A 27,890-nucleotide genomic window follows, 5' to 3' on the forward strand; every position below is an offset into this window, starting at 1 on the left:
TATCTAGTAACAAAATGTTGCTTCTTATGCTCAAGAAGCAAACTGTGCTGTCAAGCAGCCAACTTTTGGCTCTGCTGGACTAGAGGACTTAGTTACACATTGAGGAATTTTTTCAACAGGGGAAACCAAAGTGATTCCATCAAAATGAAAGTTGTGTCTGGCCAAGTGCCATGGCTCACACCTGTAATCCCAGCACTCTGGGAGGCCAAGGTGGGCAGGTCACCTGAGGTCAGGAGTTGGAGACCAGCCTGCCCAATATGGTGAAACCCCATCTCTACGAAAAATACAAAAGTTAGCTGGATGCGGTGGTGCGTGCCTGTAGTCTCAGCTACTCGGGAGTCTAAAGCTGGAGAAACGCTTGAATCTGGGAGGCGGAGGCTGTAGTGAGCCAAGTTTGCACTCCAGCTGGGGTGACAGACAGAGATTCTGGGGGAAAAAAAAAAAAGTCATGTCTGCAAGTTGACCAATTTGGACTGTTCATTCTTCTCAACCAAGAGACAAAGTAGGGGGTCTGCTACTGGCTGAGATTGGGTTCCTACTATACTAGGGGCTAAGAAAAGAGTATGTCTGGTATGTCTAGAGAGCTCCTTAGTCCTCCCATGTTTTGCGATTAAAGTTAATGGAAAATTAAAGTAATCCCATCCAGGCAGAATATCTAATGGTTCAGACTTGTCAGTAATGAAGGTTTGAGTCATCCTGCCAGGTCAAGCACCATGACCAACTGACATGCTATCTCAGGGCAAAGGGAATGCGAAATGGGTAGTGAAAGAAGGTAGTTAAAAATACCAGCTACAACAATGTGAGCTGCTGCAGAAACCACGACTGTAATAATATTTATCTAATGGGTTAATAACATCTACCAGCACAGGTGGGAATACAAAACAACCAAAAAACAAGTTATCCTTTCAAATGAAATGCTTAGGGAAAAAGAACAACTTTTACTAACAGAAATTTCTTAGCCTCTGGAAGGCCATTTGATTCAGCAACATGTGCCAGGAGACTTCAGCAATATCCTGCTCCATTGTAGAAAACAGCAATCTGATCCTTTTCTCTCCTCATTCATTAATGAGATTATGCATTTGGGATGTGATAGTCCTCCATGGACAAATGTGATAGTCCTCCATGGACAAGTACTCTCAAATCATACGTTTCAGTTTCTTCTCAAGGTGCAGAATTATGTCTCGTCTTATATAACTGAAAAGAAAGAGACATGTCATTAACCAAAAGATAGCCAAACAATCTATCCTGTAGGAAGCACTGTGGGCGATAAAAAAGATGAAGTAACAGTCGGCATGGAAATAGAAATGTACCTGCATGGTAAGAGGTAGTCTAGCTGGCAATAACAAATGCTGGGGAGGGTGTGGAGAAAAGGGAACCTTCACCCACTGTTGGTGGGAATATAAGTTACTACAACAACTATGAAGAACAGTTTGGAGGTTGCTCAAAAAACTAAAAATGGAGCTATCATATGATCCAGCAATCCCACTGCTGGGTATATACCCGAGAGAAAGGAAGTCAGTGTACTGAAAAGATATCTGCCCTCCCATGTTTGTTGCAGCACCATTCACAGTAGCCAAAATTTGGAAGCAACCTAAGTGTCCACTAACAGATGAATGGATAAAGAAAATGTGGCACATATACACAATGGAGTACTGTTCAGCAATGAAAATGAATGAGATTCAGTCATTTGCAATAACATGGATGGAACTGAAGGTCATTATGTTACGTGAAATAAGCCAGGCACAAAGAGACAGTCTTCGCATGTTCTCACTCATTGGTGGGAGTAAAAATGTTAAATAACTGAACTAATGGAGATAGAGAGTAGAATGATGGTTACCAGAGGCTGGGAAAGTTAGTAGGGGTGGGGGAAAGTGGGGATGATTAATAGGTAGAAAAATAGAATAAATAAGATGCAGTATTTCATAGCACAACAGGGTGACTACAGTCAGTAATAATTTAATCGTACATTTAAAAATAATGAAAAGTATATAACCAGATTGTCTGTAACACAAAAGATAAATGCTTGAGGTGATAGATACTCCATTTACCTTGATGTGTTTATTACACATTGTTGTCTGTATCACAGTATCTCATATACCCCAGAGGTGATCGACCAAATACAAAGAGTGTCAACTGAAGGAGAATGTACACCTCAGACTATGGTAAGAATGGAAGTCTCCATAGGCTTAAAAAAATGAGTTAGATTCAGATAACATTAACCTAAGTAACTGTGGAGACAGGCATAACTATGAGTGAGGGCCGGGGTTTGAGAAATTCATGACACGGGCTGTTCCCCCACGCTCACCCCCAGTACTGTGTTGGGCCCAAGTGCTTAAAGAAATTGAACAGTTCCTATTTCTACCCACCTTACTGCTTCCTTGATGATGGATTCAAAATATTGTCCCTTGACTTCTATAGGTGCTTGCAGTCCTTCAAGATATTTAAAGATTTTTTCATGTTCTGAAGATGTTAAAAAAAACTTCAGTATTATAAAATATAAGGAAGAATAGAAGTGAATCTTGGTTAATCTATACCTCAGCAATCAGGTTTCAGAGGCTAAATGTTTTAAATGCTTAAATAAAGATACCTGCACATACGAAAACTAAATTTAAAAAAGACACCTGCATTTACATAGGAATGAAATTCTTTTAATCAAAACCAAGTAAGAAAATAAAAGAAAAGGTGTACCATATTTTAGTCAAAGAAGAGAGGACCCACCATAAATTATGAGCAAACTCAACTCTGGCAAAGAATGAGCCTCAGCAGATAACATGGATATCTTCTCAATCACAGAAAGAGAGACTTCCTAGAGATTTTTTTAAAAAAAGACTTTTTTTTTTTTTTTTTTTTTTGAGATGCAGTCTTGCTCTGTCACCCAGGCTAGAGTGCATTGGTGTGATCTCGGCTCACTGCAACCTCCGCCTCCAGGGTTCAAGTGATTCTCCTGCTTGAGCCTCCCAAGTAGCTGGGATTAAAGATGTGTGCCACCACACCCAGCTAATTTTTTGTATTTTTAGTACAGATGGGGGTTTCACCATGTTGGTCAGGCTGGTCTCGAACTCCTGACCTCATGATTCACCCGCCTCAGCCTCCCAAGGTGCTGGGATTACAGATGTGAGCCACAGCGGCCAGCCCCAAACAGACATTCTTATACTACTTTCTTAGTTCAGAGTGTAGAATATCCTTCACTAATTTACCTTTTATTTCAGCATTAATATCTTTTTGGATTTTTGAAAAAGGGAGTATTTCTGTGACTTTTAAGTCATCTCCAAAGAATTTGCTGGTAATGATTCCTCCTACAGGTGCATTGCTACCAGGTTTCCGCATAGGCGCATCTTCCTGAAACCAGTGAAGTCATCAATCCGACAATCCAATTAGCTGAGTGAAATACCATCTCCTGCTACAAGCTCTGTTGAAACAGATTTTGACAAAAAGCCATCAGTTGGAGTTTGACCACTTTATTTCCCCTCCACATAGACATCATGAATGACAGATCTGGAAACCAAACTGAGAAGCTGAGCTGTGAGATATGTGTGTTTCATCACCCCTACGGGTACATCTATGTGCTCCTCCGTTTCTAGGGAATTATTTATTTTATAATCGGGAGGACATACCACGGGGAAACCCCAGGCCTGACGAACTGAGGCCAGGATACCTAATACAATAAAACCACCTCTTATTTTCTGACCCTATGAATACATATGGAAGCCAAGTAAGACAGCACAACTCTAACACACACAGATCCCTGGTACTCATGGGTTAGTGTCAGCTTGCTCTGCTTTACTAGTTGAAAGCAGCAAGTCTCAGTTGACATCATGACTTCTCAAATTCACATACAACCTGTCATGCTTTACTAAGCTGGAAGCCAGATAACTTGGATACACCTCAAGCGGCCTCCTCTCTACATCAAATATATTCTGAGAAAATAGAGGCGGTCATTAATGCTGAAAGTTCTATAAGCACTCCATCACCAAAAATCCCTTTTAGTATATGATCTTCATCATCCTTCTTTTCTGCCTCAGAAAAGTGACTTTTTTCTCACTCCAGGCCTGTCACCTCTTTCATTTATTCATCATCTGTGGTAGGCAGCATGCCAGGAGCTGGGGATCAGCAGTAAGCAGCCAAGAGAGCAACGTTCCCTGCCCTTGTGGAGCTCACAACCTCATGGGGCAGTCAGACAGTACGTGCACAATGAGTAAATGAGCAAATGAGCAAATGAAACAAGCAGCGCTAGGCTGGTGTTGGGGAAGCCGTCCACGGGCCTGCAGGAGACAGCAGCAGAGGTTGCCTCAGGGGTTGCCAATGGTTGGGCAGGGTCTTCTGAAGAGGTGCCATTGGGCAGGGCTTGGAGGAAGAAGCAGAGCCGCCTATGCAGAGGCAGACGGGGAGCTCTAGGCTGCGGTGAGGCCAACGGGTATGGGCTGGAGTGGGGATGGACCGGGCACTATGGGGTGAAGGAGAGAAGCAAAGAGAGCCAGGAGATGGATGGGGCCCCTGTTAGGAGAGGGTGATGGAGGCCAGGCCATGCAGAACCTCCCAGACTAAAGCGGGTTCACCATCTGTTCTGAGTGCTTAGGTGAGTTGAGAATGGGTTCTCACGACCAACATGACATTATGTGATTTACATGCTAACATGATGACCTGGCTGCAGGGTTGGAGGGTATGTGTTCGATGGGGGCAATAATGGGAAACACGGAGATATCACAGTAGCTCAGTGATTGATCATGGCTACTGTGATAGTAGTAGTAGAGTGGAAAAGAAGAGAGAGAAATGCTTGGATTCAGAAAATTTTTAAAATATATAGAGGAGACAAGAAAAAGAAAGGTAGAAAAAAGAATGCCTGTAATCCCAGCACTTTGGGAGGTTGAGGTGGGTGGATCACCTTAGGTGAGGAGTCTGAGATCAGACAGGCTGACATGTTGAAGCCCCATCTCTACTAAAAATGCAGAAATTAATTGGGCCTGGTGGCTGGTGCGTATAACCCCAGCTACTCTGGAGGTTGAGACAGGAGAATTGCTTGAACCCTGGAGACGGAGGTTGCAGTGACCCAAGATGGCCCACTGCACTCCAGCCTGGCCTACAAGAGAGAAACTCCATCTTTAAAAAAAAAAAAAAAAAAAGATAAGGATTAAGGACAAGAAATTTTAAAAGAAGATTTTGGAAAATGAAAATCCTAGAAAATTTCCATGAAGGATCGAGTGAACAACTGTCAAATGCTGCTGAGAAATTAGTGGCAATGTCAGCCAAAACTGTTCACCTTGACTAGGACAGTTTCAGTGGAGAAGAAGGGGCAGGAGGCTGACTGCACTGGATAGATCATGAAGAGGAGGTGAGGACAGGCTTATTTACCCCTTTCCTCTGCCATGGCAGAGCCTTCAATAAGGCTATCTCTTGCTCCTTGTTTCCTTACCAACAGAGCCATCTTCTGCCTTTTCTGAGATGATGAACTATCAGATTCCCTGGGAGGTTTAAACACGTTTTGAGGTTCTGTAGCAACCTTCTCTGCTTTATCAGGCATTGTTTCTGGAAAAACATCAATGAACATATTCCACTTATAACAAAAAATCTAACAATCACAAAATGGCAAACAGTCTGCATATGTGTATACAACCAAGAATGTGAATCATTAACTTGACATTTAATCATGAGCCAAAATACCAAGTCTCAGCAAACACTCTGTTCTCAGGAAAAGAAACCTAATTTTAATGCATGCTAAGTAAAAAAAAGAGAAGAAAAATGACAAAACGAAAACCAATCAGAATGCTTGTGGAATAAGCAGCTCTCATCAACCAAAAGTAGATAAAAATATTATTACCTCTTTGAAGATGGATAAACCAATGTGTATCAATCCTTGTTAGGAAAAATAATTCCTTTTCTTTGTCCTCATTCTAGGAGATTGATACAAACCTGATAACATTTGACAAGGCCATTAAAGAAAAACTACAAGATCAAGCCAAAAATACAAGCCAAGATCACCCCTGAATTCAGACACAAAAATTCTAAACTAAAGGTTACCAAATAAAATCCAATAATACTTAAAAGGGACTCCATCAGCCATGGTGGAGTATATTGCATAAAGGCAAGAACGATTTTAACATTTGAAATCAATCAATGTAATGCACCACATTAAAAACAACAAAGATACAGGGAAGCACCACATGATCATTATTATAGATGGGTGGATGTTTAAAATCTATTCGTGATAAAAACGATCAGCATCTTAGAAAAAAGGGCAGTGCTGGACATGGTGGCTCACACCTCTAATCCCAGCATTTTGGGAGGCCTAGGCAGGCAGATCACAAGGTCAGGAGATTGAGACCATTCTGGCTAAAATGGTGAAACCGTGTCTCTACTAAAAATACAAAACATTAGCTGGGCATGGAGGCATACACCTGTAGTCCCAGCTACTTGAGAGGCTGAGGCAGGGGAATCGCTTCAACACAGGAAGCAGAGGTCGCAGTGAGTCAAGATCATGCCACTGCACTCCAGCCTGGGTGACACAGCGAGACTCTGTCTCAAAAAAAAAAAAAAAAGAAAGAAAGAAAGAAAAGAAAAGAAAAATGGGCTACTTTCTCATTCTGGTAAGCATATGTACAAAAAAAAAAAATAGTGAAAATAGTGAATGCCATAATTTATAGTGAAATATCAGTATTTTCTCCCTGAGTTGAAAGCAAGACAAAGATGTCCACTATCCATTCAACAATTAACTGGAGGTTCTAAAAGGTACAGTAGCATCAGGAAAATATAATAGGTTTAAAATTTGGAAAGAAATAAAACCTTCATTATTCACAGATGGCATTGTTCTGTACATAGAAAATGTAAAAGAATAAAATCAAGTCACTAGATATAATAAAAACCAATGGTATTTCTTTATTATTAATAGCAGCAAATAATTAGAATGTGAAATTTCAAATGTCATAAAAAGTTAAAAAATCAAATACTTAGGAATAAATCTAATCAAGATGTGCTAGAGCACTACACAAAAATTATAAAACATCACTGAGAGAAATTCAAGACTGCAGTAAATGGAGAGAATATTCTTTCAATGGAATCTAAAACATTATTAAGAGACATTATAGTTAATTCTCTCAGAATGATCATAGCAATCATATTTAAAATTCCACCACGTTAACAAAATTTTTTCTGAAATTGACAGACAATTGTTTTAAGTATATGCAAATTGAAGATTTGGTAAAGCTAAGACAATCTTTAAGAAAAAGAACTAAGTTGGTAGATATACACCACTAAATATGAGATTTACTATAAAGGTAGAGTAATTAAAACAGTGTGGTATTGGAGCAATGACAGGCAAATACACCAACAACAGAGGACACAGAGGCCAGAAACAATCTGGAAATGGAAAATAGCTAGATTTACCACAGAAGAGCTCCTGTAAATCATTGTGGAAAGACTAGTGCTTTTAATAAATGCACTTCATAAATGTAGGGAAAATACAAACTTTGACTCTTACTCCATCCCACTTCAGAAAACGTTATTAAAGATAGTGAATCCAGTAAAAAATATCAGATATTAGCTTTACAGCTTTAGAATAGGCCAAGGTGTTTTTGATTAGGATAAAAAAGCTCTAACCATAAAGAGTACATTCTTTAATTAGACATAATTAAATGTAAAATTTCTATTTCTCAAAAGACACTCTTAAGAGAGTGGAAAAGCAAAGCATAGATGTAGATTACATATTATATAATGTATAGTATAGGTTATATATAAAAATATACATCAATCATATAAATATATTAATATATAAATATATATTAATATATAATTATATATAATTGTCAGATACATAAATATAATATGTAATTATATATAATAAATCTAATATATAATATATTTATATTTATATAAATATATAATTATATATTATATGTAATTGTCAGATATATAAATATATAATAATTATATATTATATGTATTATTTATATTATATATTATATATAATATTCATATATCTGACAACAACTGAGTGGAATCCAGAGTATATCCAGAACTACAAATCAATTTTAAAAAACAAATATCGCAATAAAATTTGGGGGGAAAAGCTGAATATGCACTTCATAAGAGTCATACTCAAATATATCTTTAATAATCACATAAAATATACCCGGACTCTGACTTTACTCCATTCCATAAAAATTTATTTGAGGTGAATAGGAGATCTAGAAGAAAACTTAGAATATTATCGTCATGGCATTGGGGGAGACAAGGGTTTTCTCTTAAAATAATAGAAATTTCTAGCCATAAACAATAGTCTGATTAATAAGATTAAGAGAATCTGTTCATCTAAAACACATTATTGAGATAGTGTAAAAGCAAAACAGATTTGTAGAAGACATTAAAATTGTATATGTATTTTCATATATGCCTGTGTGCATGTGTGTATAACTGAAACCCAGAATATATGTAAACTACAAATCCATTTTTAAAATACAAACACCTCAAAAAAATTTGGCAGAAAAGACCTGAAAAGGAACTTCCTAAAAGACATGGTTAAATGACCAATAAACACATAAAAAAGTGCTTCGAAAAAAATCAATAAATAGCTGGGCACGGTGGCTCACGCGTGTAATCCTAGCACTTTGGGAGGCCGAATTGGGCAGATCACTTGAGTCCTGGAGTTCGAGACCAGCCTGGGCAATTTGGGGAAACCTTGTTTCTACCAAAAAATACAAAGATTAGCCAGGCTTGGTGGCATGTGCTTGTTGTCCCAGCTACTGAGGCACGAGAATCGAGCGAGCCTGGGAGGTCGAGGTTGCAGTGAGCCAAGATCACGCCACTGCACTCCAGCCTGACCTCATCCCAAAAAACTATCAAAAATCAATAAACAAACACTTTTTAAAACAAGTGCTCAATCTCATTAATCAGCACAAAATTGCAAGTGTAGACATAAGGAGAGATCACTGCACACCCACAGAATGACTGGAATGAAAGAATAATTGCACAGTGAGTTGTGTGCATGTGGCGAATCTGGAATCTTCACACATTTCTGGACCCCGATTCCTGCACAGACATCCGAGGCTGTGGCTGAAAGGTCAGATACAACCCTGGGAAAGAGGTCCCTCAGGACTGAGAACCAACCAAGGAAAAGCACCCAACCCCGGAGTGAGACAGAGTTCCCAAGGTCAGCTGGGCGCCCTCATGGCTGACACAGAGTTCCCCGAGTCCCACCACAGGCTCAGAGAATCCAAGGAACAGCAGCCCACTCCCCCGCGGCACCGGGAGACAGCACCCACAGATAATAATTTTAAAAACCCATCACCAAGAGAAAGCGTCTGGTAAGCGTCCCCATCAAGGATAAGCAGAACCAAAGAAAAGCCAGCACATCCTGAGAGCGAGCGACATCCAAGAACAAATGCGCCCCACGGCCGAAAACAGCACCCAAGGAAGAGTCCCTCGCAGGCTGAGATAAAGCCCGCGACGGAGAGTGACCCCACAGGGTGGAGATCATGCCTCCAGGGCACAGCCACTACCACCCCGGTCTCTGAACATAGAGTCCCCAAGGCTGAGTCCCCCCTCAGGGCTGCGACCGAGCGGGGAAGAAACGAGAAACACTGCCACACCCGAGGCTGACACAGACAACCAAGGCAGGGTCCCCAACCCTGGGCTCAGGTTATTTCAGCAGGAAAACTCCCTTGCATCAATGAGGGAGCCCCCAAGAAAAGCCCCCCCTGGCCCCACAACATAGTCGAGATGGGATGCCTAAGGAAAACGCCCCCCACGGTTGACACAGGCGCCCATGGCAGTGTCCTTAGAGCGGAGCCACTTTCCCAGGGAGCCCTACCACACACCCGACAGAGAACACCTCAGAAAAGGCACTTTCTGAGGAAAATGGACAATTTCCGGGGAGAAATTAAAGCATCCAGGGAAAAACTGCCCCACTCACAGTCCTGAAGTTCTGACCTTGCCGGAGGAGCAGCGGCAGCACCTCACAAAATGGCAGTGAAGTTGTGCCTCCCCACTGGTGGAACTTTCTAGAAACTTGCTCTCTGGGAGTTATGGGAAATGTGCCCCCTCGAACGCTTGGGAGTGATGCTTATGGGTAGGCGTCTCACCAGAAGCACCAATCCGGTACGGCTCAAGGGGGTGGAAAGAAGGGAAGCTGCCAGCCATGGCGTACCCTGCTCCAGCCTAACACTGGGAACCTGTGTGGGGCGCCAGAGCCCGGAAGAGAAGCTTCGCGCTCAGCAGGACCGTGGGCGCCAGCCAGACAACCAGGAAGCGCAGCCCTCCCCTTAGCTGACTCTGGTGCTCTCTTTAGGCGGTCTTCACTATCAACTGCACAGTGGACAGAGGCAGAGGAACGCAGAACCTTCTCACACAGCAGGATAAAAAGGTGAATTTGGAGCTGACATGCAAATATATCTTGTCATATATTTCTCTGGCTTTGATATCAGAGTAATATTGGCCTCAGAGAATGAAGTAGTGTTCCTCCGCTATTTTTTGGAAGACATTGCTAAGTACTGGTATTATTTCTTCCTTAAATGTTTGTTAGAATTTACACGCGAAGCCATCTTGGCTTGCTTCGTATTTCTGGGGAGATTTTAAATTACTAATTAAATCCCTTTTCATGCTATAGTCCTAATTCGATTTTCTAATTACTATTTATTTATTTATTCATTAATTTTGAGACGGAGTTTCGCTCTTCTTGCCCGGGCTGGAGTGCAATGGCGTAATCTCCACTCACCACAACCTCCGCCTCCCGGGTTCAAGTGATTCTCCTGCCTCGGCCTCCCGAGTAGCTGGGATTGCAGGCATGTGCCACCACGCCCGGCTAATTTTGTATTTTTAGTAGATTTGTCAGGCTAGTCTCAAACTCCCGACCTCAGGTGATCCACCCGCCTCGGCCTCCCAAAGTGCTGGAATTACAGGCATGAGCAACTGTGCCCAGCCTGTTTCTTCTTGAGTCAGTAATTTGTCTTCTAGGAATTTTTCCATGTTATCTAAGTTGTTTAGTTTGTTGACGTAAAGTTGTTCAAAATGTATTCCTTTTAATTTCTATAAGGTCAGTATTAATAACCCCTCTATCATTTATGATTTTGATAATCGGTGTAGGCCTTTCTATTTTTCTTGGTCAGTCAAGCTAAAAGATTGTTAGATTTTTTTTCACTTTTTCTGTGAACCAACTTTTGATTTCATTGATTTTTCTGTTTTTAATTTCATTGATTTTCTTCTACTCTAATTTTCATCATTCCCCTCCTTCTGCTTGCTTGTATTAAATACACCATTTTAAAACTTCAGGAATAACAAATGATTTGTTTCATAAAGGAAGATTTGAAACCTTAGACACGTAGAAATGCTTATGATATTGCAAGTAGCAGTCATTTCGACTAGTTAACCAGAAGGAAATTTGGTATGCTGAAACCAAACACGTTTTTTTTTTGTGCCGGGCTTTTATTGATTTTGAAAGTATCAAGTCTAGTTTGTAGGAAGCTGTTTATTGCATGAGCAGTTAATTTTTTAATGTTTTAATATATAGAATGCCGATTTTCACTAAATCCCACAAGTTTTTTTTTTTCAAGCTTAAAGGAAAGTATGTATTAACCAGCACATACACTATCCTCTTTGTGCTTTGTCTCTGTTAATCCTTATAAGAGCACCACGAGTTAGATACTGTTTTATGCCCTTTTTATGGAAATAGAATCTTAGAGTGTACATTTAAGTAGCTCTCCCAGGTATAACCAGTTGGAAAAGTGACGGAACCTAGGTCTCTCAGATTCCAGAGATTGCACACACAAATACTATATCACACTGCTTACTGCTGTGAGTTCAGCAGAGAATTCCTTGTTTACACAGAAATAACAAAACTGATAGTATCCAGGATAATTGGCAACAGTTCACAAACCCTTTTTACCCCCATTTTGGTGATTTTAAGTGGGGTCATCTGTCCACTAAATTAATCAGATCTTAGGCTGGTCACACTTCTGAAATTGTACACCAAGTTTGTATGTAAAGGTACTTTCCCAGGGAAAAATATCTGTAGATGTAATCAAATTATCAAAAGAGGGTTAGGCCCACTACCCAGCATTCCCTGGATGATAAGAGAATGCCATGGAGCCTACACCCTTCCAGTGGGAAGAATAGTGTCGATTTCTTTGTCATTTATGTTCTAGTTTTTAATCAGAGTGTTCTAGTCACACACACATAGTTAACTATGAGGAGTATCTGTGGATGCTGGTTCCTCCACTTCAAACGAGTCAGCCAACTCCAGCTGAAGAACTTTATACTTTGAACTATGTGTTTATAAATGATGGGCAGGTAGGATAACTAGGACAGTGTATGTGCTCATTAATACGTACTTCTCCTTTAAGCCTGAAAAAAAAAATGAACTTGTGGAATTCATTGAAAATTGACATTATAAATATTAAAGTTTTAATATTTAGAATTATAGATTTTTAGTTGGGATGGTGGTATGAGGAAGGTCAGCCAGTTCTCCAACTGTGGTGGAAGCATAAGGGAGTCGTTTAACCTAGTGGTGTGAACCTACAGGAAGTAGTGATGGTGGACTGATGGATAAAGGGAGATGATTCTAGATCACGGAACATGATATAGATTCTAGACATGAGATTCTAAACTCTGTTTGGTACCAAGGCGCATATTGCTAAGACAGTCTGTGATCATGTACTCTCAAGAGGATCATATATTTCAGCTGTGTAGTGCCAATTTATGTGCCAGTTATGTTCCAATTATAAATCAAAATGTTCTAATAACACACATAGTTAATCCTGAGGACTATCTGCAGATGCAGGCTTCTCCATTTCGAATGAGTCAACTAACTCCACCTGAAGAACTTCATACTGTTGCCTATGTGTTTACAAATGGTGGGCCGGTAAGATAAATCTATTTCTGCCCTAATTGTGACATTCTTGGTATAATTATTTTCTCATTGGAAACATGAATATAAACTATATGTATTAATTCTCTTGATTTAAAAGATACAATATGACACAGGAAAACTTATGTGAACATAAAATGGGAACTTTTTGATCCAAGAGTGGATTGATTGTACCAGGAACTGATGTTTTTAAATTAAATTGAATTTTATTTTATTATTTCTTTCTTTTTTTTTTCTTTGAGACGGAGTTTCGCTCTTGTTACCCAGACTGGAGTGAAATGGCACGATCTCGGCTCATCACAACCTCCCCCTCCCAGGTTCAAGTGATTCTCCTGCCTCAGCCTCTGAGTAGCTGGGATTACAGGCATGCGCTACCACACCCGGCTAATTTTTTGTATTTTTAGTAGAGACAGAGTTTCTCCATGTTGGTCAGGCTGGTCTCGAACTCCCGACCTCAGGTGATCCACCCACCTTGCCTCCTAGAGTGCTGGGATTACAGGCATGAGCCTTCGCGCCTGGCCAAACTGATGTTTTTAATTATCACATTGAATGGTCATAGTTGTTCTGCGGATGTGTATTACTATTTACCGTTTAATAAGAAATCAAGGCTGACAGTGGTGAAAAGGCTTGCCCCACGTGACACATGATAGGAGATACAGCCAAGGTTTGAACGCATATCTTTCTCACTCCAGAGTCTATATTCTTTCCCACTCCCCACAATAACTACTTTAGTATCAAGATTGCATTCTACAGTCTCTGTTTCTGTTATCCAAGTCACTAGTGCTCTGTCTAAAACAATGACTAAGTATTTCTCGTGGAATATGAAGCACTAGGTGATGTTGCCATGATTGGATTGTCCTAATGGAGATCTTAATGTGTTGTGTATGAGAGAGACATACTAACTTCACTATTAAAACATGAAGACAAAGGGAATTGCATCTGCACTCGTGGAAAAGACCGTTGGTATAAGGACGCAAATAGACAATAACCTCTTCTGTAACAAAACCAGACTAAAGTAATTCTCCCACATTCCCCAAACTCCTCAATTAGTTAGGCTTTTCCTTAATTTTCTGTGCCTTTATTTTCTCTTTTTTAACAATAGACATAAGAATCACACCTCACTCATAGGGATTGGTCAAGGATTGAGTTAATACATGTAAAGCATTTAGAACAGTACCTGGAGGGTAGTAAATGTTCAGTGAAAATGTTTTCACGCATTCTCCACTCCGCTTTTACAGGAAATGAAAATGGTTTGGAAAAATTTTTAATCAAAATTATATATTTCGGTATAATTTAATGAAAATTATACCGAAATATATAATTTCATTAAATATGCAGGAGCATACTCTTTCTTTTTTCAACTTTTATTTTAAGTCCTGGGGTATGTGCAGGATATGCAGGTTTGTAACATAGGTAAACGTGTGGCATGGTGGTTTGCTGCACTTATGAACCGATCACCTTGGTATTAAGCCCAGCACCCAGTAGCTATTTTTCCTGATGCACTCCGTCCCTCCACTCCTCCCCCAACAGGCCCCAGTGTGTGTTGCCCTGCCCGACGTGTCCATGTGTTCTCATCGTTCAGCTCCCACTTGTAAGTAAGAACATGTGCTGTTTGGTTTTCTTTTCTTGCGTTAGTTTGCTGACGATAACGGCTTCTAGCTCCATCCATATTTCTGCAAAGGACATGATCTCATTCCTTTTTATGGCTGCATAGTATTCTGTGGTGTATATGTACTACATTTTCTTTATCCAGTTTATGATTGATGGGCATTTGGGTTGATTCCACATCTTTGCTATTGTGGATAGTGCTGCAATGAACATACTTGTGCATACTTTATAATAGAATGAGTTTTATTTCTCCTGGTATATACCCAGTAATAGGATTACTGGATTAAATGATATTTCTGCCTCTAAATCTTTCAGGAATCACCACACTGTCATCCACATAGTTGAAGTAATTTACACTCCCACCAACAGTATAAAAGCAGTCCTTTTTCTCCACAACTTTGCCAGCATCTGTAGTTTTTGACGTTTTAGTAATTGCCATTCTGACCGGCATGAGATGTTATCTCATTGTGGTTTCGAGTTGCATTTCTCTAATGATCAGTGATGTTGCACTTTTTTTCACGTTTGTTGCCTGCGTAAATATCTTGTTTTGAGACGTGTCTGTTCATGTCCTTTGCCCACTTTTTAATGTGGTTGTTTGGTTTTCTTTTGTAAATTAGTTTAAGTTTCTTGTAGACTCTGGATAGTAGACCTTTGTCAGATGGACAGATTGCAAAAGTTTTCTCCCATTCTGTAGGCTCTTCACTCTGATGATAGTTCATTTTGCTATGCATATGCTCTTTAGTTTAATTAGATCCCATTCGTCAATTTTTGCTTTTGTTGCCATGGCTTTTGGTATTTTTGTCATGAAATCTTTGCCCGTGCCTATGTCCTGAATAATATTGCCTATATTTTTTTTCTAGGGTTTTTATAGTTTGGGGTTTTACTTTAAGTCTTTAATCCATCTTGAGTAAATTTTTGTATAAGGTGTAAGGAAGGGGCCCAGTTTCAATTTTTGCATACAGCTAGCCAGTTCTCCCAGCATCATTAATTAAACAGGGAATCCTGTCCCCATTGCTTGTTTTTGTCAGGTTTGTCAAAGATCAGATGATTATCACTGTGTGATCTTATTTCTGAGTTCTCTATTCTGTTCCATTGGCCCATGTATCTGTTTTTCTACCAGTACCATGCTGTTTTGGTTACTGTAGCCCCATAGTATAGTTCGAAGTTACGTAGTGTGATGCCTCCAGCTTTGTTCTTATTGCTTAGGATTGTCTTAGCTATTCTGGCTCTTTTTTCATTCCATATGAATTCTTAAAAAGCTCCTTCTAACTTGGTGAAGAATGTCATTGATAGTTTAATGGGAATAGCATTGAATATCTAAATTGCTTTGGGCAATATGGCCATTTTCACAATATTGATTCTTCCTATCCATGAGCATGGAATGTTTGTCCATTTGTTTGTTTACTCTCTGATTCCTTGAGCAGTGGTTTATAGTTCTCTCTGAAGAGGTCCTTCACTTCCCTTGTTAGCCATATTCCTAGGTACTTTATTCTTTTTATAGGAATTGTGAATGGGAGTTCATTCATGATTTGTCTCTCTGCTTGCCTGTTTTTGGTGTAGAGGAATGCTAGCAATTTTTGCACATGAATTTTGTGTCCTGAGACTTTGCTGGAGTTGCTTATCAGCTTAAGAAGCTTTTGGGCTGAGACAATGGGATTTTCTAGATATAGGGTCATGTCATCTGCAAACAAAGGTAATTTGACTTCCTGTCCCCCTTTTTGAATACCCTTTATTTCTTTGTCTTGCCTGATTGCCCTGGACAGAGCGTGCAATACTATGTTGAATAGGAGAGGTGAGGGAGGGCATCCTTGTTTTGTGCCAGTTTCAACGGGAATGCTTCCAGGTTTTTCCCATTCAGTATGACATTGACTGTGGGTTTGTCATATATGGCTCTTATTATATTGAGGTATGTTCCTTCAATACCTGGTTTATTGAGAGCTTTTAATGTAAGGGGATGTTGAGGTTTATCAAAGATCTTTTCTGCATCTATTGAGATAAGCATGTGGTTTTTGTCTTTAGTTCTGTTTATGTGATGAATTACATTCATTGATTTGCCTATTTTGAAACTACCTTGCATCCCGGGTATGAAGCCAACTTGCTCATGGGGGATAAGCTTTTTGATGTGCTGCTGGATTCAGTTTTCCAGTATTTTATTGAGGATTTTGCATCGATGTTCATCAGGAATACTGGCCTGAAGTTTTTATTTGTTGTATCTCTGCCAGGTTTTGGTATCAGGGCGATGCTGGTCTCATAAAATGAGTTAGGTAGGAGTCCTTCCTTTTTAATTTTTTGGCATAGTTTCAGTAGTAATATTACCAGCTCTTCTTGGTACCTCTGGTATCAGGAGCGTATTCTTCGGTTATCCTTTGATGAAAACAGCTTTTAGTTAATATACTATACCCTTCAATTTCACGTTTTATCTACCACTAACCTTGCAAAGCACGCCCTACCCCTACCTGAGTCCAAGATCAACATATTGGAATCTCCATAAGGTTGGAGGTGGGAAAATTTACCTTTTCAAACTATCCTACCCTTCACTATCTTTATGTATTATCTAATAAAGTATTAATCAGTATTTGCTAATACATAACTTTAAAGCACTAAAAGAGGCCAGGCGCGGTGGCTCACACCTGTAATCCCAGCACTTTGGGAGGCCGAGGCGGGAGGATCATAAGGTCAGGACATCGAGACCATCCTGGCTAACATGGTGAAACCCCGTCTCTACTAAAAATACAAAATATTAGCCGGGCGTGGTGGCGGGCACCTGTAGTGAGCCGAGATCGCGCCACTGCAATCCAGCCTGGGCGACAGAGCGAGACTCTGTCTCAAAAAAAGAAAGGCAGTAAAAGATAAAATAAGGTATTTATTTTTTCTTTCCTCCCCTAACAAGTGCTGAGACAAAATGATGTGTACTTCATGACAGAGAGAACCATATGTTTATTCCTTTGTATGATGAAAGCCACTCATTCCCCAAGCATTCTGATTTATCATGACTGGACCATGTTTGACTTTGGATAACACCTTGTATTTTACCTTCCCTTGTTTCACTGAGACTAGATTAAAATTAGCTTGCCTTTTCTAAGAGCATTGTATGTGTTCAGTGATGAGAAATCTTTGACCTATGACTAAAACTTACATTAATGATATAAATGCATGGCTGTGTATGCATATGAAGGCTATGACTTTGCAGTGGTTGGATTTGTCTTTAATGGAATATGTTCACTGATGTTTTTCAGCAAATGAGGAGTGATGAAGTAAATCCGGTTGCAAAAGGACATCAAAGCAAAAAGAAACATTCCAGAAAATCTAAGAGACACTCTTCATCTAAGAGAAGGAAGAGTATGTCCCTGTGGTTAGACAAACAGGAAGGTGAGGGGGAATCCAATCTTTGGGCCTCAACCATGTCAAAGGACATTTGTCCTTGAGGGATCAACAGATATAAGCACATTTACAAGTGGAAGGGCAAGGTTCTAATTAGGTGCAACAATTTGGAGTTGCTGCAAGCATTAGATGAATGAAGGAGGTTCCTGAGGCAGAAGGAGATGGTGGGCTTAACAAGAGTTTGGGTCTACTCACTTTCTGCCTGTCCTCACATTCCGCTCTAACCCAGTGCAGTCTGGCTTCTTAATGTACTCCAATGAAACTACTATCATCAAGGTCACCAGTGTTTGCTGCATTTTGGCATTAATGTCTCAGCAGCATGCAACACAGTTGTTTACTTCCTCCTGCACGGAAAGTTTCTTGGGTCCCCAGACACCTAGATTTGTTACCCTATTGCTAGAGACTCATTTTCCTTCTCTTTTTTGTTTTTCTCCTCTGCCTTCCCACCTCTAAATATTTCAGAGCCACAAAGCTTGATCCTAGGGTCTCTTCTCTTCAATATAGTATCTCTTAAGGTAATGCCATGCTGTCTTAGAATTTTAAATGATTCACACTAAAAGAACTCTCACCATTATACTTCTACACTACAACTTGTTCCTGAAATCCAGACTCAAATACAACTACTCGCATGATATCTCTACTGGCTGTCTAATAGGCATCTAAAATTCAACTCCCTCTACATGCTCAAATTTCTGACCTCCCTCTCTCCAAAAATACTATACTTTTAGCCTTCACTATTTCAGTTAAAGACACTATCCATTGGGTGAAACATCCACAAAGGTGTAACAACCAGCTGTTCACAGGTATGGGGGACTGAGGAGTGCTGGTTTTCATAGTTTGCAGCTATCCATAGTGCAAGTAATCCCACCATGGCCTAGTTCAAGCTGTCAACATAAGGTCACTGAACCAGATTCAGGAAGAGTTGGCAGCACTCGGCTCTCACAGTCAGTTTCCTAACATCTCCTGAATACCCCTGGTGTACTTTCACTTAGTAGTTCAAGTCAAAATACTTAAAGTCACTTATGAGTTATCTTATGATTCTTTTATTGCTCTCTCATTTCCCATCTCTTAGCAAGTCCAGCAGTCAATGCCCACTATAAATTCTGCATCCAACCGTTTCTCTCTATGTCTCCAGTGCACACTGCCGTGATCTCTGTCCAGGCTAGTACAATATCTTCTTAGCTCTGTGTTTCTAATCTTCACTCATCTATCGCATACTCTCTAACCTTGTGGCTAGATAATTATGTCAGCACGTAAATCACATCATGCCATGTCCCTTCTGAAAACCCATCTTCAACTCTCCTAAGCACTCAGAACAGATCCTGAACTGACTTTGGTCTGCAAGCCTCTGCACGGCCTGGCCTCTGTCACCCTCTTCTAACACAGGTCCCATCCATTTCCTCCTGGCTCTCTCTGCCTCTGTCCTTCAGATCTGTAGTGCCCTGTCCATCCCCACTCCATCCCCTACCCTTGGCCTCACCGCAGCCTGGAATTCTCCCTCTGCCTCTGCACAGGAGGCTCTGCTTCTTCCTCTAAGCCCTGCCCAGTGGCACCTCTTCGGAAGGCCCTGCCAAACCAGCCACAGCCCCTGGGGCTCTCTCTGCTGCTCTCTCCCACGGACCTGTGGACTGCTTTTCCAAACCAGCCCAATGCTGCTTGTTTCATTTGCTCTTTGTGCATGTACTGTCTGACTGCCCCATGAGGATGTGAGCTCCACAAGGGCAGGGAACATTGCTCTCTGGGGTGTTTACTGCTGATCCCCAGCTCCTGGCATGCTGCCTGCCACAGATGATGAATAAATGAAAGAGGCATCAGACCTGGAGTGAAAAGAAAGTCACTTTTTCTAGACAAAAGGGCAGGATCTATAGAATCATATAAAACCGCAGATGTGTGAGGATGGAGTAGAGATAAGAGTGTTCAACTCCAATAGCCACGTCTATTTTCTCAGAATATTTGGGGTAGAAAGGAAGCAGGTTAAGGAGGGTCACTTAGTCTGGCTTCCTGCTGCACACAGCATGGTATTTATAGGTGAACTATACAAATAATATCAAGTGAGAATTGTAAAGGGCAGAAAGATGATACAAAATGATGAATACAAAAACCTGTGAATGTTTATTCTGCTGTCGTACTTCTTTACTGCATGTATTCATTACGCCAAGAGGTAAAAAGGTAGTTTTATTGTATTATCTGACCTGATCTCTGTTCGCAAGATCTGAGATTTCCACGTGGTAAATCTGTTTCATGAAATAAATAATTCTTTAGAAACTGATGAATACATAACTGTCCCTCTGGAGGAGGATGGGACAAAACACACCTATCTTGCAGCTCAACCTCTTCATTTGGTTTCCAGATGCTAGCGTCACTCACAATGTCCATGAAGAGAAGATAAAAAATGGCCAACCAGCACACAATAATGTCATTGCAACTGTTCCAACAGCGCTTATTAATATGGCAGCAGCTGGAATTTCATCCATGAGTACCAGGGACCAGTGTAAGTTTGCTCACTTGTTATACTGTCCTACGAGGATTCTACTATGCACCATATATGCATAGTGTCATGAGGGAAGAAGGTAATTTTGTTGTATTATCTTTTCTGGCCTCAATTTTAGGGTTCTCAGATTGCTACCTGGTATATCCTCCTTCTTTATGACATACTGAGCATCAGTGGGGTTTGCCTGTGCAGTTGACATAATGCACTTACCTCACAGCTCAACCACTTCATTTGGTTTCCAGATGCTGCAGTCACTCACAACATCCATGAAGAGAAGATAAATAACAGCCAACCAGCAACTAATAACATCTTGTCAACTGCTCCACCATGGCTTGGTGCTATGGCAGCAGCAGGAATTTCGTCTACGAGTACGAGAGATCTGTGTATGTCTGCTTATTAATTGTACTGTCCTACTTGGTTTCCATAAGCAGGCATATTTTCATGAATTATAGAAGGTGGTTTTGTTGTATATTCTTTCTTAGCCTCAATTTGAGGGGTATCAGATGGCCACCTGGGATATCCTCCCCTGCTTTTTTAGATAATTTCCTAGAAACTGCACAAAGAGGGATATACCTGTGGGGTTGGCACAATGCACTTACTTCATAGCTAAACCTCTTCCCTTGGTTTCCAGATGCTGCAGTCACTCACAACGTCCATGAAGAGAGGATAAATAACAGCCAACCAGCAGCTGATAACATCTTGTCAACTGCTCCACCATGGCTTGGTGCTATGGCAGCAGCAGGAATTTCGTCCACAAGTACGAGAGATCTGTGTATGTCTGCTTATTAATTGTACTGTCCTACTTGGTTTCCATAAGCAGGCATGTTTTCATGAATTATAGAAGGTGGTTTTGTTGTATATTCTTTCTTAGCCTCAATTTGAGGGGTATCAGATGGCTACCTGGGATATCCTCCCCTGCTTTTTTAGATAATTTCCTAGAAACTGCACAAAGAGGGATATACCTGTGGGGTTGGCACAATGCACTTACTTCATAGCTAAACCTCTTCCCTTGGTTTCCAGATGCTGCAGTCACTCACAACGTCCATGAAGAGAGGATAAATAACAGCCAACCAGCAGCTGATAACATCTTGTCAACTGCTCCACCATGGCTTGGTGCTATGGCAGCAGCAGGAATTTCGTCCACAAGTACGAGAGATCTGTGTATGTCTGCTTATTAATTGTACTGTCCTACTTGGTTTCCATAAGCAGGCATGTTTTCATGAATTATAGAAGGTGGTTTTGTTGTATATTCTTTCCTAGCCTCAATTTGAGGGGTATCAGATGGCCACCTGGGATATCCTCCCCTGCTTTTTTAGATAATTTCCTAGAAACTGCACAAAGAGGGATATACCTGTGGGGTTGACATAATGCACTTACCTCACAGCTCAACCTCTTCACTTGGTTTCCACACGCTACCGTCAATCACAATGTCCATGAGGAGGGGATGGAAAATGGTCAACCCCAACAAGATAATGTCGTGTCAAATGTTCTATCAGGGCTTATTAATATGACAGGAGCTGGTATTCCAGTGAGGAGTACCAGGGATCTGTGTATGTTTGTTTATTAGCTGTAGTGTCCTTGGTTTCCATATGCATGCGTAGTGTCATGAAGGGAAGAAGGTGGTTTTGTTGAATAATCTTTCCTGACCTCAACTTGAGTGGACTCAAATCATTATATGATGTATTCTCCTGCATTATGGGATAATTTCCTAGAAATTTAGCATCAGTGGGATATACTGGTGAGATTGTCATAATGCACATACCTCACAACTCAACCTGTTCTGTCAGTTTCCTGATGCTACCATCACTCACAACATCTGTGAAGAGAGGATGGAAAATGGCCAATCCCAAACTGATAAAGTCTTCTCAACTGTTTCCCCATGGCTTGTTCATAGGGCTGCAGCTGGTATTCCATCCATGAGTACCAGAGATCTGTGTATGTCCGCTAATAGTTGTACTGTCATACTTGTTTTCCATAGGCATGCATATTTTCATGAAGAGTAGAAGTTGCTTTTGTTGTATATACTTTCCTGGTCTCAATTGGTGGAGTCTCAGATGGCCATCTGGCATATCCTCCCCTGATTTCCTAGATAATTTCCTAGAAAGTGAACATCAGAGGGATATACCTGTTGGGCTGACATAGTGGACTTACCTCACAGTTCAAATTATTCGTTTGGTTTCCAGATTCAACTGTTCCTCACACTATCTGTGAATAGAAGATAAAAAATGAACAAATAGCACCTGATAAATTCTTGTCTACTATTACAGCGGGGCTTATGAATTTCACATGGGCTGGTATTTCACTCATGAGTACCAGGGATCAGTGTATGTTTACCAGTTGTACTATCCTACTTGTTTTTCATACACATGCAGTGTCATGCAGAGAAGAAGGTGGTTTTGTTTTATTATCTTTTCTGGCCTAAAACCGTGGGGTCTCAAATCACAACCTGATATGTCCTCCTGGTTTGTGGGTGGGATAATTTCCTAGCAACTGAGCATCAGAGGGACATACCTGTGGCACTTACCTCACAACTTGAACTGTTCATTTGGTTTCCAGATTCTACTGTCACTCACAATATCCGTGAAGAGAGAATGGAAAATGGCCAACCCCAACCTGATAACATCTTGTCAACTGGTCCCACAGGGCTTATTAATATGGCAGCGACTCCTATTCCAGCCACGAGTGCCAGAAATCTCTGTATGTCCACTTATAAGTTGTACTGTCCTACTTGGTTTTCATATGCATACATAGTGCCATGAAGGGAGTAAGGTGGTTTTGTTGTGTTATCGTTTCTGGCGTAAATCTGAGGGGTCTCACATCACCACCTGATATATCCTACTGTTTTATGAAATAGTTTCATAGAAACTGAGCACCAGAGGGATATACTTGTGAGTTGGCATAATGCACTTACCTCACAGCTCAACCTCTTCCTTTGGTTTCCAGATGCTACAGTCACTCACAATGGCCGTGAACAGAAGATGGAAAATGTCCAACCAGCACCTGATAACGTGCTATTGACTCTTCGACCACAGCTTATTAATATGGCAGCCACTGGTATTTCAACCATGAGTACCAGGGATCCGTGTAAGTTTGTTCATTTGTATTACTGTCCTACTTGGTTTCCATGTGCATGCACAGTGTCAAAAATCATACAAGGTGGTTTTGTTGTATTGTCTTTCCTGGCTTTCAGCGGTCTTGTATGGCAACCTTGTATATCCTCCTGTTTATGAGATAATTTCCTAGAAAGTGAGCATCAGAGAGATATACCTGTGTGGTTACCATAACACACTTAACTAACAGCTCAGCCTCTTCATTTGGCTTCCAGATGCTACCATCACTTACAATGTCCCCAAGGAGAAAATGGAAAAGAGCCAACCCCAACCTGATAACGTCTTGTCAACTGCTTCAACAGGGCTTATTAATGTGGCAGGAGCTTGTAGTTTTATTGTATTGTCTTTTGTAGGTGAAGTTGTGGGGTCTCAGATCACTGCCTGGTATATCCTCCTGCTTTACGTGATAAATTCCTAAAAACTGAGCATCAGAGGGATATATACATGTGTGGTTGGCATAATGCACTTACCTCACAGCTCGACCTCTTTATTTGGTTTCCAGATGCTACTGTCAATCACCATGTCCATGAAGCAAGGATGGAAAATGGCCAACCACAACAGGATAACGTCTTGTCAAATGTTCTATCTGGGTTTATTAATGTGGCAGGAGCTAGTATTCCAGCAATGAGTTCCAGGGATCTGTGGTGTATGTGTGTTTTTTACTTATACCGTCCTTCTTGATTTCCATATGCATGCATAGTGTCATCAAGGGAAGAAGGTGGTTTTGTTTTATTATCTTTTCTGGCCTAAAACCGTGGGGTCTCAAATCACAACCTGATATGTCCTCCTGGTTTATGGGTGGGATAATTTCCTAGCAACTGAGCATCAGAGGGACATACCTGTGGCACTGACATAATGCACTTACCTCACAGCTTGAACTCTTCATTTGGTTTCCAGATTCTACTGTCACTCACAATATCCGTGAAGAGAGAATGGAAAATGGCCAACCCCAACCTGATAACATCTTGTCAACTGGTCCCACAGGGCTTATTAATATGGCAGCGACTCCTATTCCAGCCACGAGTGCCAGAGATCTCTGTATGTCCACTTATAAGTTGTACTGTCCTACTTGGTTTTCATATGCATACATAGTGCCATGAAGGGAGTAAGGTGGTTTTGTTGTGTTATCGTTTCTGGCGTAAATCTGAGGGGTCTCACATCACCACCTGATATATCCTACTGTTTTATGAAATAATTTCATAGAAACTGAGCACCAGAGGGATATACTTGTGAGTTGGCATAATGCACTTACCTCACAACTCAACCTCTTCCTTTGGTTTCCAGATGCTACAGTCACTCACAATGGCCGTGAACAGAAGATGGAAAATGTCCAACCAGCACCTGATAACGTGTTGTTGACTCTTCGACCACAGCTTATTAATATGGCAGCCACTGGTATTTCATCCATGAGTACCAGGGATCCGTGTAAGTTTGTTCATTTGTATTACTGTCCTACTTGGTTTCCACGTGCATGCACAGTGTCAAAAATCATACAAGGTGGTTTTGTTGTATTGTCTTTCCTGGCCTCAATTTCAGCGGTCTCATATGGCAACCTTATATATCCTCCATTTATGAGATAATTTCCTAGAAAGTGAGCATCAGAGAGATATACCTGTGTGGTTACCATAACACACTTAACTAACAGCTCAGCCTCTTCATTTGGCTTCCAGATGCTACCATCACTTACAATATCCCTGAGGAGAAGATGGAAAAGGGCCAACCCCAACCTGATAACATCTTGTCAACTGTTTCAACAGGGCTTGTTAATTTGGCAGGAGCTTGTGGTTTTATTGTATTGTCTTTCGTAGGTGAATTTGTGGGGTCTCAGATCACTGCCTGGTATATCCTCCTGCTTTACATGATAAATTCCTAAAAACTGAGCATCAGAGGGATATATACATGTGTGGTTGGCATAATGCACTTACCTCACAGCTCGACCTCTTTATTTGGTTTCCAGATGCTACTGTCAATCACCATGTCCATGAAGCAAGGATGGAAAATGGCCAACCACAACAGGATAACGTCTTGTCAAATGTTCTATCTGGGTTTATTAATGTGGCAGGAGCTAGTATTCCAGCAATGAGTTCCAGGGATCTGTGGTGTATGTGTGTTTTTTACTTATACCGTCCTTCTTGATTTCCATATGCATGTATAGTGTCATCAAGGGAAGAAGGTGGTTTTGCGGTATTACCTTTGCTTGCCTCAATTTCAGGGGTCTCTGATTGCCACCTGGTATATCCTCCTGCTTTATGGGATAATGTCCTAGAAACTGAGCATCAGTAGGATATCCCTGTGGGGTTGTCATTATGCACTTACCTCACAGCTCGACCTCTTCATTTTGTTTCCAGATGTCACCGCCACTCACAATGTCCATGAGGCGAAGATGAAAAATGACCAACAGGCACCTGATAACTCCTTGTCAACAGTTCCACCAGGGTGTACTAATCTGTCAGGAGCTGGTATTTCATCCAGGAGCACCAGGGGTCTGTGTATGTTTGTGTATTGGTTGTACTGTCCTGCTTGGTTTCCATATCCCTGCATAGTGTCCTGCAGGGAAGAAGGTGGTTTTGTTGTATTATCTTACTTGAACTTAGTTTGAGGGGTCTCGGATCGCTACCTGGTATATCCTCCTGCTTCATGAGATGACTTCCTAGAAACCGAGCATCAGAGGGATATACTGTGGGGGTGACATAATGCACTTACCTCACAGCTCAACTTTTTTATTTGGATTCCAGATTCTACTGTCATTCACGATATCCAGGAGGAGGAAATGGAAAATGGTCAAATCCCTCCTGATGGCCTCCTGTCAAATTCTGATTCACCAGAGCTTATAAATATGACAGGACATCGTATGCCACCCGAGGCATTGGGTTCTTTCTCTTACGACTTCACAAGTCTCAGCAAAGATGAGCTGCTTTACAAACCTGATAGTAATGAATTTGCTGTAGGCATCAAAAACTACAGTGTCTCTGCAGGTGACCCACCAGTCACAGCAATGTCTTCAGTGGAAACTGTGCCAAATACACTACAAATATCTCCTGCCATGGCAAAGAAAATTAATGATGATATAAAATATCAATTAATGAAAGAAGTTCGAAGGTTTGGGCAAAGTAAGTAATGCAAGAATGTCTTATCAGTGAAAGCATGAGAAGTCTCTCATTCTATGATTTAGAACAGAAGTCAGCTGCCTCTTGAGCTCATTGTTTGGCTGAATTGGATCTGTATATAATTTAGCATGGCTTCACTTAATTTTCACTGGAAATTGCTAATATGTCTGCTTAAGTGTTTTGTTTTTCACAATAGTTCCTTAGTAATATACAGATGTTGTGATTTAAGCATTCAACACACAAACACTATGTAACATTTTAGCCCATGAAAAATGTATACTGTGGTAGTGGATACACTAAGATTGAGGTATATTTCATGTTCGTAATTGTAGAAATACTAATTTTTAAAATATCTTCAGATTATGAAAGAATTTTCAATTTGCTTGAAGAGGTACAAGGATCTATGAAGGTCAAGAGACAATTTGTTGAATTTACCATCAAGGAAGCAGCAAGGTGAGTGCAAAAAGGAACTCTGCTATTTTAAGCATTTGTGCCCAATTTGGGACAGGGGCAGGGACAAATCATGTTTGTTCCTCCTAATCTCTGGCTCTCAATCATAGTTCATGCTATTTCCACAGGCATTTAGGTTGATATTATCTTATTCTAACACTTTCTTCCAATGCCAGGGGGCCTTCCAAATTTATCAAAATCTGGGAGTGTGCATGGACCCTCAGTTGACTCACTTTGTATTTTTCTAGTTTGTATCTTTCCATGAGGATGCATTTTCTATTTGCATGTAGATGGTAAACTCTATTTTGTATCCACTCTACCTCTTACATCTCATAGATCCTGTAGATATCATCTGGTGAATGGAATTCCTCTTTAATTTCAGGTTTAAAAAAGTTGTCTTAATTCAGCAACTCGAGAAGGTGCTTAAAGAAATAGATTCCCACTGCCATCTCAGAAAAGTTAAGCACATGAGAAAAAAATAATTGTGTTAGTGCAAAGACCAAGGAGAAACAAGAACATATGCTGTAGGATGGAACAGGTTATTGCTGAAGCTCTCTATAATTCTGAAGTGATTTCCCTTCCAAAAGCTACGAAAAAGGGAGCTGTTTAAATTTAATAAATCACTGTTAGTAAAAGCTGCACTTTACTTGTTTGTTGGTTTCTTCTTCCACTTGAGGAGGTATATGAGTTAATAACTCACCAAGGTATTTAGTATTACAGTTCTGGTTTCTGCAGCAGCTCACATTGCTATAACTGGTATTTATAACTGCCTTCTTTCACTCCAGCCTGGGTGGCACAGTGAGACTCCATCTCAAAACAAACAAACAAAGAAAAAAAAAGGGGAGGTCTAAGAAGCTCTCTAGACATGTCAGACATACTCTCTTTTAGCCCCT

General features: G+C 40.7%; 1 protein-coding gene across 14 annotated transcripts; it reads left to right on the forward strand.

Annotated features, from left to right (window-relative positions):
* Positions 1-10,098: 10,098 nt before the first annotated feature.
* Positions 10,099-27,637, forward strand: SAGE1 (sarcoma antigen 1). Of its 14 annotated transcripts, none has more exons than XM_050776696.1 (16): positions 10,099-10,351; positions 17,695-17,827; positions 20,190-20,330; positions 20,573-20,713; positions 20,962-21,102; positions 21,351-21,491; positions 22,887-23,027; positions 23,274-23,414; positions 23,943-24,086; positions 24,338-24,478; positions 24,725-24,865; positions 25,398-25,541; positions 25,789-25,929; positions 26,176-26,550; positions 26,907-27,000; positions 27,380-27,631. In XM_050776696.1, the coding sequence occupies exons 2-16, from the start codon at positions 17,698-17,700 to the stop codon at positions 27,477-27,479; spliced, it is 2,256 nt and encodes a 751-aa protein (XP_050632653.1). In that variant the 5' UTR covers positions 10,099-10,351; positions 17,695-17,697; the 3' UTR covers positions 27,480-27,631. The 14 variants fall into 14 exon arrangements, with proteins under 14 accessions (XP_050632653.1, XP_050632645.1, XP_050632646.1 ...); XM_050776688.1 differs by lacking the exon at positions 10,099-10,351 and adding an exon at positions 12,612-12,844 and having other exon boundaries at positions 27,380-27,637; XM_050776689.1 differs by lacking the exon at positions 10,099-10,351 and adding an exon at positions 12,612-12,844 and having other exon boundaries at positions 25,789-25,923.
* The last annotated feature ends 253 nt before the right edge of the window (positions 27,638-27,890 follow it).

This window comes from Macaca thibetana, chromosome X (genome assembly GCF_024542745.1).
Source record: "Macaca thibetana thibetana isolate TM-01 chromosome X, ASM2454274v1, whole genome shotgun sequence".
NCBI classification, from domain to species: Eukaryota; Metazoa; Chordata; class Mammalia; order Primates; family Cercopithecidae; genus Macaca; species Macaca thibetana.